A 15787-nucleotide genomic window follows, 5' to 3' on the forward strand; every position below is an offset into this window, starting at 1 on the left:
GCCTCCTTGGGTGGACAGAACTCTCCTGATCTCGTCTATGTAACCAGCATCCACTTTGCATTTTTCCACAAAGAAACGAGGAGCTTAACCCCATTTATGGGAAATCCACACACTGCTTGAATCTAACGCGCCCCATGGTGACGACTCTGTTCCCACCAAATCCTGCCAGCGCCTGGCAGTCATCCAGTCCCTGTCTTAGACTTCACCAACCTTTCCTGTCATAACATGGCTTAGAAGCTGTCCGAATAGTGCTAGAAGCTTCCAGCCCTGGAATGCTCCGCATCTGCCATCTAAATTCCATTTAAAATGTTTTGAGCATTTGCTGATACAGGTTCCTCTGTTCATTTTCCGTTATTTTCAGTTCTTTGGCCTTGCCCACAGTGATCCGTGGATATTGTCTGCATACTCTTTTTTAGAAACCTAGAGCATGGCAGTGTCCTTAGTTTTCCTCTTGGAACTCTCTCTCTCTTCCTGAGCTGATCCTCCCTACTGCTGTTCCTACAGACTTATGTGACCAATCTTCCGTATATGTCCCTACATCTGGCCATCTAGGTGGAGATCTAGGTACCTATCTCCCTAAAATCGTACCTTGGTGTCCACATTGATCTCAGGACAGTATGTGATAGGCTCTTGTGCCTTTTTGACTAGGAGTTTGAACACATCCACTCTTCATCGTATTTATTGTCACATTTGTTGAATAATAAAATTGAACTCTCATCCATTATCTCTCAGTCAATGAAAGAGCCCAGGGTGGGCCTGAGCCAGAGTGTTTGTGTCCCTGGTTCTCTTTTGGTTCTGTTACAGCTCTCAGTGACAGTGTCATTAAGGCTAACAAGGACAGAGTACTGCTTTCAGCCACCATTTGTCCAATGAGTGACTGATCTCCAGGCCTCTGGCTTTGAGGACATCTGTGATATCTATGGCAGCATCCATTGCGGGCTTTCCCCTATGCTTCTGCTTCCTTCCTGTCACATAGCTTTGCCGCCTCCTGCAAGCAGCCTGCTGTAGCAGAACTGGTGATCCTGAAGCCAGAAACCTGAAGGTCATGTCCAGTGCTTCCCTGCTGTTCTGTTCCCCGCCTGCAAGCGCCCACACACTTAGCAACAGCACACACCATAGAGCACACCGAAGAATCCCAGAAATACTCATTCTTAATGATCCAGAAAAACAAGTGATAACTTCTGGCAAGTTCTAATAGGCCATATGTACCCGTGGGAAAGCAAGAGTCAATTCTCTGTAGCTGGTTGCCTCTGAATTTATGAAGTCAAGCCAAGTAGGGGAATATGCCAAGGGGATTATCCCCATGCCTGTTCTTCTGCGTGGCGTCCTTTTTCTAGCCTCAGAAGCACTCCGCCTACACCTTCTCTACAGCCCTCGTCTTAGCGACTGTTTTTGAAAAACTTGCTACACCAATCTTAATTTGATCCATTGTGTTCTAATCTTATATTAAAAGCCACAAGATAAATGATTAAAAATAATCTTAGATTAAGGAGTACACAGATCTTTGCAACCTCATTGTGTTTCCAGAGCAGGCTGGTGTAGACACTGGTGAGCAAGGAGGACCTAGAGAATTAGCTTCCTCCCAAAAAGATGCACATCCTCTACCTGAGAGTACCGATTCCAGAGAACTCAGTGGTGGTTGAGCACCATTGCCTCAACAGCCAACCAGACTCACTTGCCTGCCTATCTCTTTATTTTCCAAGTATCTTATCCCTGGCAGTGGGGAGAGGTTAGCAGGAGGCTGCTCAGATGCTCTGAGTCTCTAATCTTCAGGATCTGAAGGGAAGAGCATTTGGAGAATCCCCACTGCTGGATTTCTCAGGACAATTCTGCATAATGCCAGGATCTGAGGGAGGAGACAGGCAGCTCTGTTCATCCTCTGGTGCATCCTCACTTTTGTGGTCTCCAAGTCCAGCATATCTCAGTTAATTCATTTCATTATTCATCTGTAAGTCATTTCGCTAAAGAGCTAAAGGGAAAACACTGGCAGTACAGTTAGCCCTCCATTTCCATGGGTTCAGCCTCTGGAAATTCAACCCACTGTGGCCTGAAAACACAGTATTCAAGAGACACGGAACCTGTGGATATGGAAGGCAGATTTTTCGTATCCACAGGTTCTATAGGGCCAATTTAGGGACTTGCACATCCACAGACCTTCAGGAGTCCCAGAACTGATGCACTGCAGTTACCAAGAGATGACTGTGTAAGTGGATGCTGGGGCCAGGCTGCCTGCAGTTACCTTCCAGCTCTGCCACTTGCCAGCTATGTGACCTTAGCAAATTGTTCAACCTCTCTGTGCCTCGGCTTCTTCAACTGTAAAATAGGATAATGATAGCACTTCCCTTATGGAGTTGTTGTGAAGGTTAAATAGCAGAGAGCAATTAATGTGCTGTCTGCCCAGCATGTGGTATTGGGGTTAGGTGGAAGACTATACTGGGATCACTGGGGGTGAGCCTCCACGTGCCATGCCCCAGCCACTGTCCTCAGCTAACTTCTCATCAGTCAGCCCTGTTAGGCTGGTGCTATAATAAATTCCATTTTCATGGATGAGGAAATCAAGGCACAGAGAAGTTACATGACTTGCCTAAGATCTCAGAGCTTTTAAATAGTGCAGCTAAGATTCCCGACCAGGTATTTTTATTTCAGTGTCTGAATTGTAGTTCTCTAAATCGAGAGGAACTCGCTGAAATAAAATAAGCTTGGAGTGTTATTAACTAAGTTGGTTATTTAAAACAGTTGTTCTCAGTCCTCAGGATACGTTAGAATCTTTTGGAGGGTTCAGTAAAACAAACTGCGGGCCTGCCCCAGAGTTCCTGAGCCAGCAGTTCTGGGGTGAGCCCGAGAGTCTGTGCTTCTAGTAAGTTCTCAGGTGATGCTGATGCTGCTTCTCCAGGGACCAAACTTTGAGAACCATTGATTGAAAATGTTGATCAAAAATTATGTAGTCTACGCTGAGCACAGTGGCCACACCTGTAATCTCAACACTTCGGGAGGCCAAGGCAGGTGGATCACTGAGCTCAGGAGTTCGAGAACAGCCTGGTCATCGTGGGAAGACCCAGCTCTACAAAAAATACCAAAAACAAAAATGGCCGGATGTGGTGGTGCAAACCGTTAGTCACAACTACTAGGGAGGCTGAGGTGGGAGGATCACTTGAGCCCGGGAGACAGAGGCTACAGTGAGCCATCCCACTGCACTCCAGCCTGGGTGACAGAGCAAGACCCTGTCTCAAAAAAGAAATATTTAGTCTTGATTGTCATCTATCTCATCGATCATTTTACTTGGCAAAATTTACCTACCTACTCTTAATTAGTCTGTAAAAATGGTTGTTAAAATGATGGCTTTCAGTGTAACTACAAATTCTGTTAGTCATTTTAGTGTTGGATTCACCAGTGTATCATCAGTCAGTGTTTCTGATGTATGTAAATGAAATGTTTCCTACTTTCTTCAGGAAGAAAAATATTCAAATGACATAATTACCCTATGATGTGTGACTTAAAGGCAACAGTAATGCAGAGTCAATAGTGGTCATTGGGCGGGGCGCGGTGGCTCAAGCCTGTAATCCCAGCACTTTGGGAGGCCGAGGCGGGTGGATCACGAGGTCAGGAGATCGAGACTATCCTGGCTAACATGGTGAAACCTCGTCTCTACTAAAAATACAAAAAACTAGCCGGGCGTGGTGGCGGGCGCCTGTAGTCTCAGCTACTTGGGAGGCTGAGGCGGGAGAATGGCGTGAACCCGGGAGGCGGAGCTTGCAGTGAGCCGAGATCACGCCACTGCACTCCAGCCTGGGAGACACAGCGAGACTCCGTCTCAAAAAAAAAAAAAAAAAAAAAAAAATAGTGGTCATTGTATTCAAGACACTAAAAGTTCACCTCCCACCCTCCCCGCCGGCACACACACAAGCTTCTTTCTCTTTGGGAAAAAAAAAAGCTCTTCCAGATATCTACATTCATAAACTATCCCAATTAACCCTTCAGTGAGTGGAAGAAGTGTAAGAAATGATTACCTCTTCTTTAGAACACAGGGTTTGTTTATGTTATTGAAGATAAACAGGAATTCAAATGGTCATGTACCGAAGAAACAGAAAGATCTTCCAGAAATCTGAAGGGGAACTGTGGTCAGAACTCTGAGCATTTTTATGTTTACTGAGTTTTGTCCCAAAGTGTATTAATGTTTACATGCCGCAAGGAAAGGTAGCATCACAAGTAAGTGACATTTTCAGGCTTGTTAACCACTTATTAGGTATTTTGCCAAACAAGTTCTCACATCCTAGAGAGCTGGATTGTGTGACCCAGTACCCACCCTCTAGGGCAAGGTGCCCATCTGAAGGGTAGGGTGTAGGAGTCGGCTTCAGACCACTCCTGACATGAACCTGCTTAAAATGGGGGCCCAACTCTAAAGTGGGAACTATGTAAATACCCTTCTAGTGCATTTTCAGACCCTCGCCAATGGGGCCTATGGAGAGGGCTGGCAGATCTCCCTGTGACCCCAGGTGCATCCCAAGGCCTGCCACCAAAGCCCTCTCAAGTCTGAATGCATGGCGAGTTCAGGCTGCTCTCCCCTTGGTATTTGCTAAGAACTTCTGTTTAGTAGCTCTCCACGCCTATTTGATTGTCTTTTTGCTGCTGTGTTGTTTTGTTGCATTTTTTTTTTTTGCAATGACACTGAGTGGCCTCCTGTATTGTTTCTTTCAGCCAGTAATGTTAAAGTAGAGACTCAGAGTGATGAAGAGAATGGGCGTGCCTGTGAAATGAATGGGGAAGAATGTGCGGAGGATTTACGAATGCTTGATGCCTCAGGAGAGAAAATGAATGGCTCCCACAGGGACCAAGGCAGCTCGGCTTTGTCAGGAGTTGGAGGCATTCGACTTCCTAACGGAAAACTAAAGTGTGATATCTGTGGGATCATTTGCATCGGGCCCAATGTGCTCATGGTTCACAAAAGAAGCCACACTGGTAAGGCCTGGCTCAGTTTTTCCTTTAGTGGCCTGGAGAAGGTGCATGGGGTTTGAAGGAGGAAAGCATCCTGTCTTCCTTGAGTGTTCTGAGCATGTTTCAAATTGACTGGTAGCTCAGTTGTTGCAAGCGATTGGTTCCAAGTGGTACCGAGTCATAGAGTCATTATTCTGGTACGGCCTTGAAAAGGACTTATCAACAGGTACCAATTCCACCCTGTACGTAAAACAAGGGGAAAGTGAACAGCATCACATGAGAGGCCTGGCGAGGGCCTGCTATTATAGTAACACATACTAAGTAGTCTCAGCTGAGCCCTTAGGGTACGTGTGCTAGTCATCACCCTCCACAAAACAGAAAATCCTGATACACCAAAATTTACTCCTCAAATTTTCCACTGAGAAACCATGAGTAAAATGTGTGTTTTAATGGTATTCAAACTAACAGGGTTTGATGTGTAGAAACAATAGTGAATGATGGAATAGCAGCAAAATTGAGTTTTCAGAAAGACCTCAGATGAGCTTTCAAATGATTTGCCCTCTACCAGGGGAGACTGAATCAGATGCTTCTGTTACCACTGGTTATCAGCTCAAATTCCTAAAGAACTTCATCCCAAATCCTCTGTCTTACTGAAAGGTTTACTGGAAGTATAAGAGAATGTCATGTTCTGTGTCCAGAAAGGAAAGAACACGGGCACCCTAGTGTCAGCGAGTTGTGCTCAGGCTCACAGGATGCCCCCTCACCAGGGACGTGGGAACACGGCGAGCCCCAGCTGGCCTCGCTCTGCCAGTGTTTCTAATAGTCGGTCACGTTGATGGAAGTGTCACAGAGTTGTCCAACAGAACTGTCCAGTCACCACCACTCATGGTGCTGAAGGGTCTTAGAAGTAAAATATGAATGGCACACACTTATTTAACTGTCGGCAGGAGGTTTCTTATGAATTGAAGAGAAACTTTTCTTTGCATGGGAAGCTGTTCTAAAGTTGGGTAAAACACAATAGATCCACCACCTCTAGCAGCCACTGAAAGCTGGAACGTGAAACATAGAGACCCTAAGCCATCACTGCCTCTGAGCTGGCATCATTAGGTCAGCATAAAGCTAGCGTCTCCCACTGCAAAACCCAAGGGGAAGAATTAGTTGAAAATCCTATTTTAAAGGCCTAGCAGATTCTATAAGATACCTCAGGAAAGTGATGACGATGACTTGACATCAGACCCTCGTGTGCTGCTTCCGTGCGGGCAAACAAAAATATGTTTATCAGAAATTAAGCAGAAATTAAGAAAATTTCGTGAGCCAAAAAAGCTATATTATCAGGAAATGCAGATATTTGTGGGGATGTAATTTTTATATTTGAATCAGGGCAGTTTCCAAACTGATCCATTCCATTTGTAGTGTATCTGAAAAACTGTAAAAATAAGTTGATGTCAATAGATACCCATCTTCAATAAAAATTCAAATTCTAAAATTAAGCAAACTTTGCTTTTTCTAATGGCCCCTTTATCCTCAAATTACCCAGTGAAATAGACCGATCACACTCAGCCCTAAGTGAAGCAAGCGTCCACGAGAGTAGTCCCAGCCTCGCCTTTGTGATGAGGTGGAAGTTAACATGAAGGTAGGCTACCCTGTGATAGACACTTAACAGGATACTCCGAGACCCGTAGTAATACATCCCCGATGAGGAATAGACCTCACTAATGAATTACTTGCCTGTTAGTTCATGTAAAGCCTGACTGTACAGTGAAAATTCTCTTAAATAAATATTTGATAAGTGAGTCAAATTCTGGCATACTAAATTGCCAAAATATAATGACTGCCTGCCTTGATAAAAAGAATAATTACATTTAATGAATAAACCTGCCAAGTACAGATATGCCAGGTGGCATCTGCTGTTTGTTGTTGACTTCTCCCAACAAATAGCAGCTAGGTGCCACCTGCACACCAATAAGCTGAGTTTTTCACTTACGGAACAAATAACTTTCAGAAGTCAATTTTATACTTTCTGTCTTGCCCTTTGTTAAAAACAAAAAAATACCCACACTTGAAGCAATGAACTTGTGAATTGTCTTCATCATGCATTTCCACTGCCTAAATATAGACAGTCCCAGATAGATACAAAATACCTGGTTTGGCCAGACTTGGTTTGAATAACTAGATATGCTAGAAAAGGTTTTCATTTTCCTGGGATCTGAGTGGAATATGTTACAAAAGCCATGCTTTCTGAATTCTCTATGCTTAAAACATTTCTAGAGCAGTGCTTCTCAAACTTGAAAGAGCATGTAAATCACCTGAGATCTTGTGAACATGCAACTCTGCTTCAGACCTGGGGGGAGGCCAGAGAGCAGGCATTCCTAACAAGCTCCCAGCACGTGGAGCACAGAGCCGCCTCAGGCGGCAGGGCAGCGCAGCTGAGCAGTGACAGAACAGGGCCGTTCGGAGGGCTCTCCATCTGGGGCAGGCTGGTACTTGCACTGTGGCCATTGTTCCTCCTCCTGCTCGTGGCTGAGTCAGCTTCCCAGTCCCTTCCGGCATACACTGAGGGAATTCAGGGGCGGTCTCACCTCTACCCATATCCCCATGTTGGTTAAGTACCACTGGGGCCATTTTCTAATCAGCTCATGGGCACCAGCCCGTCACTTCCCCTGTTGCGCAGCTCAGTTTTATATTTTTGACTCGGGTGTAATAGTAACATCTTCCCCACCAGTGTCTCAGGGTTAGTGTGAGAACCAGAGGGGAGAGAGGTAGTAAGGAAGCAGGAAATGCAGGGTGCAAATACACTGCATTATTATTCTAAATGATGGGGTTTTTAATAACAAAGACCAAGAAGATTGTCTGTGCCTACCTAGTTCCTGTCTGTAAGATAAAAAGGTTCAGTCCCCGAGCTTCCTAAACACAGCACCCTAATGGCACTGCTCCTCCCAGGTGTGGTTGCAGTAGACCTACGTCAGTTCTTGCAGTTCAAACATATTTTTTTCACTTTCTTCTGATATGCCCTCAAATTCTAGGACGTAGGCATCCATGAAGACTTCCGTTTTTACCCAGTGAAGTTATTAGAGGGGGCTCAAACCTTCTTACAGAGGGTTCCTAAAATGGGAGATCTGTGGAGTCATTGGGATTAAAAATTAAATTTCCAATTCATGACATCAACGTCCTCATCCCAATTAAATAAAAATAAATACAACCTTGGAGAAACTTGACCTACTCAGCTGCAATAGCTGTTGACCTGCACAAGGCAAATGATGGACCCCGGCCACGCAAGAACACACATGGCATGGGCTGGGTTCTTGTGCCCCAGCTCCAAGAACGTGTCTTCTTAGCTGCGGACCCCTCCAAAGGAAACTGCTTGAGTGGAGTGCTCTGTATTGTCACTCCTGGGAATGCTCTGTTAATACCCCCATGCCTTGTGCTACATGTTCATCCCAGCAAAGGCACTCAGAAGCAAAAAAGGTTTCCAGTGAAATTTGTTTGTAGGCAGGTATTAGGACACCAAGTACGGCAGGATCCAAGCGAACCCCTGCCTGCCTGCCAGCCTGCCTGCCTGCCTGCCTGCCTGCCCTGATCTGCTCTGCTCTGCTCTGCAGAAGGGCAATGTGTCTGCAGCAGTCTGCCCTTTCTGTCTGTGATGGACAGAGATCCTGGCTCTGCCTCCTGTTTTCCCTGTAGCCCTCCAGACCTGGGGAGAGACATGGGACGCCAGCACCTGCCCAGCATAGAAGGGGGTCTTTCCCAGGTGTAAGTGTAGGGCTGGATTCACGAACTTAGGGTCATACCACAAACACTGTTGTGTCACCAGGATGTCCTCACATCCTTACTGTGAGCATTTTTGTGGAATGAGCTTTCTCCTGAGAGGCCACCCTGTCCAAATGAGAGCTGTGGTTGGAGGCATGTCCATCTCACGCTGTCTGGGTCTCCCTGCACCAGCTCACTCTACTTTTCCTTTTTATCCTTTTGGAGTTAAATACACACAGTTATGCACAAGTGCACGGAAGGCTCAGAAGTGTTCCTAACAGATAATTAAATGATCTCTCTCCAGTGGAAACTCTCCTGGGCTATCTGGCTGCTAGCTGTTTTAGCCTCTTCATCTAGTATTGATTTACATGCATGGGTTTGTAACTCAAACAGTATAGTTAGTTAGTTAGTCAGTTAGCTTGTTTCACCATCACCTTCCAACCTGCTTACATTTAAACTCTCCTCTCTGCTTAGCTAATACAAATTTCTATAGGGATTTGGAGAAATACCAGATACCTCCTGGTTAGTATCAGGACCTCTCCATTGGCCTATAATTGAACATCACTGTAAATTAGTTTCAGCTTTTATAGTAGTGCCTCTAACCTGCCAGCTTAAAAAGAAAAGTGATGATAATCATGAAATTCAAGTGTCAATATAGACTTTTAAATCTAATCTGGTGTGGATGTTAATAGTGCCAGATATGCTTCTGTGTAATCATTTTTGAGAAGTGCTGTCTTCTTTACCATAATCATATTAATCAATCGGGAAATGGTTAAATAGACATTTTAATACATTGTTTTTTCCTGAGAAAAAAGTGACTCCAGGAAATATGTTGTTATGGTCTCTCAACACCAGGAATTGTGGTCACATAGGATTCTTCTTCTAAATAAAGCATTTGTTTTACAAAAGAGTTTCATGTCTACTTAAACATGACAAATTATCACTCTTTGAAGTGAGAGTTAAATGAAATGTTCCCTGATTTCGATTCCAAGACCTGTGACTACTCAGTAGGACAATAGTGTATTTCTTTTACTCAGACACCTGTTTATCCCTTTGTCAGCTCTGGAATGGAGGCACAGGTGCTGCCACACAGAGCAGAGGGTCAGGTATTTTCTTAGTCACAGTTGCAACAGTCCCACCCCGGAAAGAATTCCTTCATAACAACTAAATTGCACCTCTTAGAATACCTGTACTTAAAATATAATTTGTCTTCTATGGATATAGACAAATAATAGCTTAAATGTTTTAGGATTTGTAAAGAAAGAAAAAGCTAGAAATCTCAATGCAACTCTGACTTGTATGCCCTGCCATAGGGAGGTTTGGGACTTTTCTTTGGAAGATGGGGGACTTCCTTCACAGTTTCTTAACTTCTTATTTTATTCAATCTTTCTCCATCTCTCTCTCTCTTTCTCTCATCCTCACGCTCTCTGTCTGTCTCTCTCCTGATTTGCCTGCTTAGGGACAGACAGGTAATGGAGAAGAAATTGAAAGGGAAAATACAGGGAAAATGTAAATGAAAAGAAGTTATTATAACTGTTATAATGAAGTGCCTTTCATTTAAATATAAGAATGTAACGCTGAAATGAACTTGTGATCCTGAAATGCATTTTTAATGAGTTTCCTTTTTATTTTGCTGCTTCAGTGGCATATTTTAAAGACCCTTTGAAAAAAGCCACATTAAAAACCCCACCAAATGCCACAACACGCAAAATTGGATATTGGTTTATTCCAAAACTGCTGATCAGGAAGAGTGGCTCTTCATCACAAAATGTTGCAGTCACTTTATTTAAATGAGTTTGAATTTGCATTGTGATGTGCCATTCTGATTTAGGGGAAAAAAATTAGATTTTCAGATCAAATTGACCCAGCCAGTGAAGCGTTAAGGAGCTGGCAGGTTTAGTCTGAAAGCCTCGTGTTCTATCAAACCTGCAGCCGGTGGAAGTCACCAAGCCCCCGTGGGAAACAACTTTCTTGTAGCATCGTCCTCGTGTCCCCACGCTAAGTTTAGTTCTCACCAGCTCTCCTCTCTCGGTCCCAGGAGAACGGCCCTTCCAGTGCAATCAGTGCGGGGCCTCCTTCACCCAGAAGGGCAACCTGCTCCGGCACATCAAGCTGCATTCCGGGGAGAAGCCTTTCAAATGCCACCTCTGCAACTACGCCTGCCGCCGGAGGGACGCCCTCACTGGCCACCTGAGGACGCACTCCGGTAGGTCCCCTGGGCGCAGTCCGGGGCTGTCCGGGTGTCCCGGGACTCCTCCGCTCTGCCTGCATGGATCCCGGATTGTATCCTTGCTGGCTAACCTTGAGTACCCCCCAGCTCGCAGTCCTGCATTGGGTGTGGGCCGTCGCTTCTTTGACGTTGCCCCATCTGCCCTCCCCATATTCTACTTTTCCCACTGCACCAGGGAGATTGGGCGCAGGGAGCCCCATGCACACACACGCACTCACACACGGAAGTCTCACCTTAGGTAGCATGTTTCAGAACAGGCCTCCTCATCCCGTTTGTCAGGCTGGTGTGGTTTCCACAAAGGATTTTGTGGGAAGTGTTTTCACCAAGTGTACTGCTAAGACCCAAAACGTTTTCAAGTACAATTCTTTATGTTGTTAAGTCCCACTTTGGAGTGTTTTACACAGGTGTAATAGGATAGCTTTTTTGCGGAGCTGGTAGAGAAGGGTGATTTAGGGCACACCCACCCAGACTGAGCCCAGTGTGGCTCTCACACCAAAAACCAGCCAACACCACAGTTGCAGAGGCCAGTCTGGGGCTGTTACCAGATTTTAGACAGCAGCCTTTCTCTTTCAATTAGACAGATAAAGTACAACCCACATAGTCCGGAGTCTTGGCAAGATCATCATAGGCATAAATGCTCCATTATTCTCAAAACACTCCCGGCCTGTAAAGTCCAAATCCACTAAAGTTTGGTTAGATCCTCTGCCTCCTGAGAAATAGTCCTGGGTGTTTCATTATCCAGCAGTCCCATAATTCTACAGGGCAGAGGAAGAGAGGGCTCTTGGCCGGCGTGTCATGGATCATGTTTGCCTACAGTGTGGTCTGTACAACATGACATGGCACAGGTCTCCTTCATACCGTCCACTTGGGGGTATTTGCTGTAGCATACCGCATGAGGCTTTGGATGTGAAAGGTTGATGGCTTTTGTCCTTTCCCTCAAGGGGCCTCTTGCCCCAGCCAGCCACCAGCCAAGGCCCTTCTCCAAGCAGCAGGCTCTCTTAAGCAGGTGCACTGGGGGATGGCAATGCCTCAGACCAGCTGCTCCTCACCTACCTGGGGTAGCAGGATAAGGAGGAGCCTCCCTCAGGGAGGCGGATGTGTGTTGTTTGTGGAAGGTCTGCAGCGGCCCAGGCCATCTCTTCCCAAATGTGATGCTTGTATTCAATGGTTGAGGGTTTTAGAGGCCGCTCATTACATCCATCTCTTTATCACACATTTACTGACTGCCCCTGGTGCCCATTCTGCACAGAAGACCTCAGGTGCACACAAGGAAAGCACCAGTGTGTTACAGGAGGCATGACAGAGCGTCTGAGGGGACAGTGGGAGCATAAGGAAGGGGACAGTGGGTCCTGGGGTGGAAAGTCAGGAGAGACTTCCCATAGAAGGGAGGGGCTTCTGAAGTACGTGCTGGAAGGCGAGTGTCTGAGGTTTGCTTTAGAGAAGTTCTAAACGAGTGTGTGAGTCGGCAGTAATCCCAGAAAGGGGTGTGGCACCCATGTTGCCAAGAACTCAGTCTCTCTCCTGGCAGGTGACCCTTGTAGTAGCTCACCTAGTTGGCTGGAGACAAAAAAGAGAGGAGTCACAGAGGCCAGTGCATCACTTCCTCTCCATCCTGACCTCCTTCGTGGCGGTGCATGTGGAGAAGGCTCCCCACATGCTCTTCATCACAAAATTGTCATGATTTGGGTGATCTGACTTCCTAAAAACGTCCAAGAAAGGAGCTATACCAAGCTGAGGAGTTGCTGGCCCCAGAGGGCGGGCAGGTCAGCAGGCGGGCCATGGAGTGGGACACTTGCCTTGTTACAGAGGGACAGGGAGAACGGGTGGTTCGCCTGAGATGGGAAGACAGTAGCATGACGTGAGCATCTTTAAATGTTCACATGGGTGATGAGCATGTACGGTGGTCCCACCTGGAGACAAAGGTGGTACCTGGGCCTGACAGGCAAGGCCTGTGGAGGCCTCAGCTGAGAGGACTGTGCAGTCTGTGCGCCATGCTAACAAGTGATCTAGGAAGAAGCTTCACATCTGTTGTTTCTAAGGAGCCATGTAGACACGGACACAGTTGGCAGCAATATTGCCTTGGGTTAGTGGGAAGCACCGCTTCCCATGTCAGTGGAAAACACAAGCACTCATTCTTAGGTTGACACCAACCATAGGTCATCATCACTCCTAGATTACTCTCATTGCAATGGAATCTCTCATGCACATCAGTCCTTAAGAGTAGAGCTGCTCTCTTTCCTCTCTTGTTGTGGAGTTGGGACCATCTAGTAGAGTACTTTATGTTACTCTGGCTCCAGGCCTATGTATTTCATTTGAGGCATGATGGTATCCTACTCTAAGTACCACTGATCACTTGAGTAATTACAGAATGGTGGTAGACTTTGGACTGTGTATTTCTATTCTGGATCCATGGATGAGCCAGTGGAGAAAACCCATCATGGATGCAGGGCTGCTAGGGATCTGTCTGTCCGAAAATGCTGTAGAGACACACACTGCTCTTGGGGAAAAAAACAGCGATGATTTCTTCAACATGATTTCACTGAAGTGAAATAAGTACTTTGGCCTTTGTCTGGCAAATTCAAATGTGGCCACACTCTACTCCATTGTGGAATGGTGACTCCCCTGTCCCATTAAAAACCAGGATCAACATCACAGCTTTCTCTAGCAACTGGTGGTGGCCTGAGGTCTTATGAACTAGCATGTTAGCAGGGAGAGAGTTAGGGAATTTGTCCCATGCTGACAGCAGGAGGGGACTGGGGGAGCTGGAGGGGTGGAGAAGTGATCTCCCTTCCTGCCTCATGGCTTCCTTTGGAAGTTGCAAGCTTAGAATTTCTTTCCCACAGAATATTGGGCTATGCTTCAAGAGACACTTGAGTTCAGTTGCTTACAGTGAACATAGTTCTTATGTTCCAAAGTTAAAATCAATCATATTTTCAGAAAAATGGGTATTCAGACACCATGTCATATATACAGGAAGCAATTTGATCATGGAATTTACTGAAGTTATAGCTTTTTCAGGAAAGGACATCGAGTGGTTATCTATATCCTATTAATTTCTAAAAACAATACTCAATAAAATGTGCAATTTTAGGCAAAATTCTGTGTTTCAACATTATCTCCTGATACTGGGGGTACATCACTTTATGTAGATAAATAAAGATCCTTTTCATTCTCTATTAAATGGTCCAGAAGTCAAATTTTGGCTTTCATGTTAGTCTTCTTCCTGTAGCTTCTGTTCACCTAGGAAAGAGATTTAACCAACATAAGCTTTGGCTAAACCATTGTACCAGACATTCTATTTGGATGCTCTTAATTTTTATACAATACTTGGAAATATGTTCAATAAAACAACATGAGAAAGAAGTAGAAGATTCTGCTATTAGGTTGGAAATTTATATTCCTTATATAAGTGATTAAAGATACTTTATTCAGTTTGTCTCTTAAAATGGTATCTACTGAAGTCCTTAAACTTAGGCATGATATGAATTCCTGACTAGTCTTTCTCTTTCCTAAAATATCACTCAGTAAAATCCAGAAAGGACTAAACCTCATTATATAGAACTGCACAATACAGTAGCCACTAGCCACATGCAGTATTTTTAATTTTTAATAAGTTAAAATTAAACAAAATTAAAACTTCAGTCCTCAGTGGCACTAGCCACACTTTTTATGTCCAACAGCTACATATTGTTGGTGGCTACCATATTGGACAGCACCAATAGAGAGCACTTCTATCATGATAGTAAGTTCTGTTGGACAAGGCTGATCTAGAAGCTACACCATCCTAAAGCTCTTTGGCAAGAAAGCAGAGCTTTTCCATAAGCTCTGTTTATGAACAATGTATTTTGTATTTTCTATGTATATGTATGTAAAAATACATATACATAGAAATATATGAAAATACATATACATATAAATATATATATACCTAGAATAGAAATATATATACATAGAAAATACAAAATATTTTGTATTACATATACATATGCATGGAAAATACAAAATACTTTGTCTTACATAATACAAACATAAGATATGTTTATATTATGTAAGAAAATACATTTGTGAAATAACACACTTATTTCATTCAAGCATATTTGTCCAGCATGGTTTCTTAGAGACCTCAAGTTACCCAGTTTAGCACCTGGAACTGAATTCACTCTGGCTATGTTAGATGTAGCACCAGCGTCATGGCAATCCGGCCCACAGCATAGACCGAGGCCTACTCTGGAGGCAAATCTGTGGACAATGTGGCCAACACACCGGCCTTCCTCACATCTCTGTCCAGTCGCTGGCATCCACATTATAACATGGCAGCGGCTCATTTTCTCCAGTTAAAGGTTAGGCTTCCGTGATTGAAGCAGGAGAAAATTTGGTAGTCAGTAGACAAACTAAGACAAAACAAGAATCGCATGAGTTCTTGGTACAATGAAAGAAACCCTTGGCCACCAACATTTTTGAATTCAGGAATTTTCACCAAGTCCATCACACTTTTATCTCTCAAGGGTAGAATTTTTTTTTAAACTTTTTTGGTAATAATTGTATTGCATGCATTTCCCTTACACATAAGGCTGGCATTTAATTGGGGTCTTGAACTCAATTGTGTTTTCTGCAGTTGGTAAACCTCACAAATGTGGATATTGTGGCCGAAGCTATAAACAGCGAAGCTCTTTAGAGGAACATAAAGAGCGCTGCCACAACTACTTGGAAAGCATGGGCCTTCCGGGCACACTGTACCCAGGTAAGCGCTGCTGCTCGGAGGCCAGCCTGGTGGGCTCTCCCCCCAGCATGGTGGGGAAGGAGGGCGCTCTGCATGCAGCCTTAGGAGCAGAGCCTTGGGCCTGCTTCCTGCCGGGGCTAGGAGGGAGGAAAGTTTTT

At 44.8% G+C, this 15787-nt stretch overlaps 1 protein-coding gene across 20 annotated transcripts in view; it reads left to right on the top strand.

The window, feature by feature from the left end:
- Positions 1–15787, top strand: part of LOC105492372 (IKAROS family zinc finger 1) — a 102875-nt gene that overhangs the window by 68692 nt on the left and 18396 nt on the right. For 12 of the 20 annotated variants that reach the window (XM_011759397.3, XM_011759396.3, XM_011759400.3 and 9 more), the window contains 3 exons: positions 4696–4956; positions 10718–10885; positions 15525–15650. In XM_011759397.3, coding sequence (XP_011757699.1) covers positions 4696–4956; positions 10718–10885; positions 15525–15650 — 555 coding nt within the window. The remainder of the gene's footprint in view (positions 1–4695; positions 4957–10717; positions 10886–15524; positions 15651–15787) is intronic. The other 8 variants (XM_011759419.3, XM_011759416.3, XM_011759418.3 and 5 more) reach the window with 3 other exon arrangements.

Source organism: Macaca nemestrina, chromosome 4 (assembly GCF_043159975.1).
Source record: "Macaca nemestrina isolate mMacNem1 chromosome 4, mMacNem.hap1, whole genome shotgun sequence".
Classification (NCBI taxonomy): domain Eukaryota; kingdom Metazoa; phylum Chordata; class Mammalia; order Primates; family Cercopithecidae; genus Macaca; species Macaca nemestrina.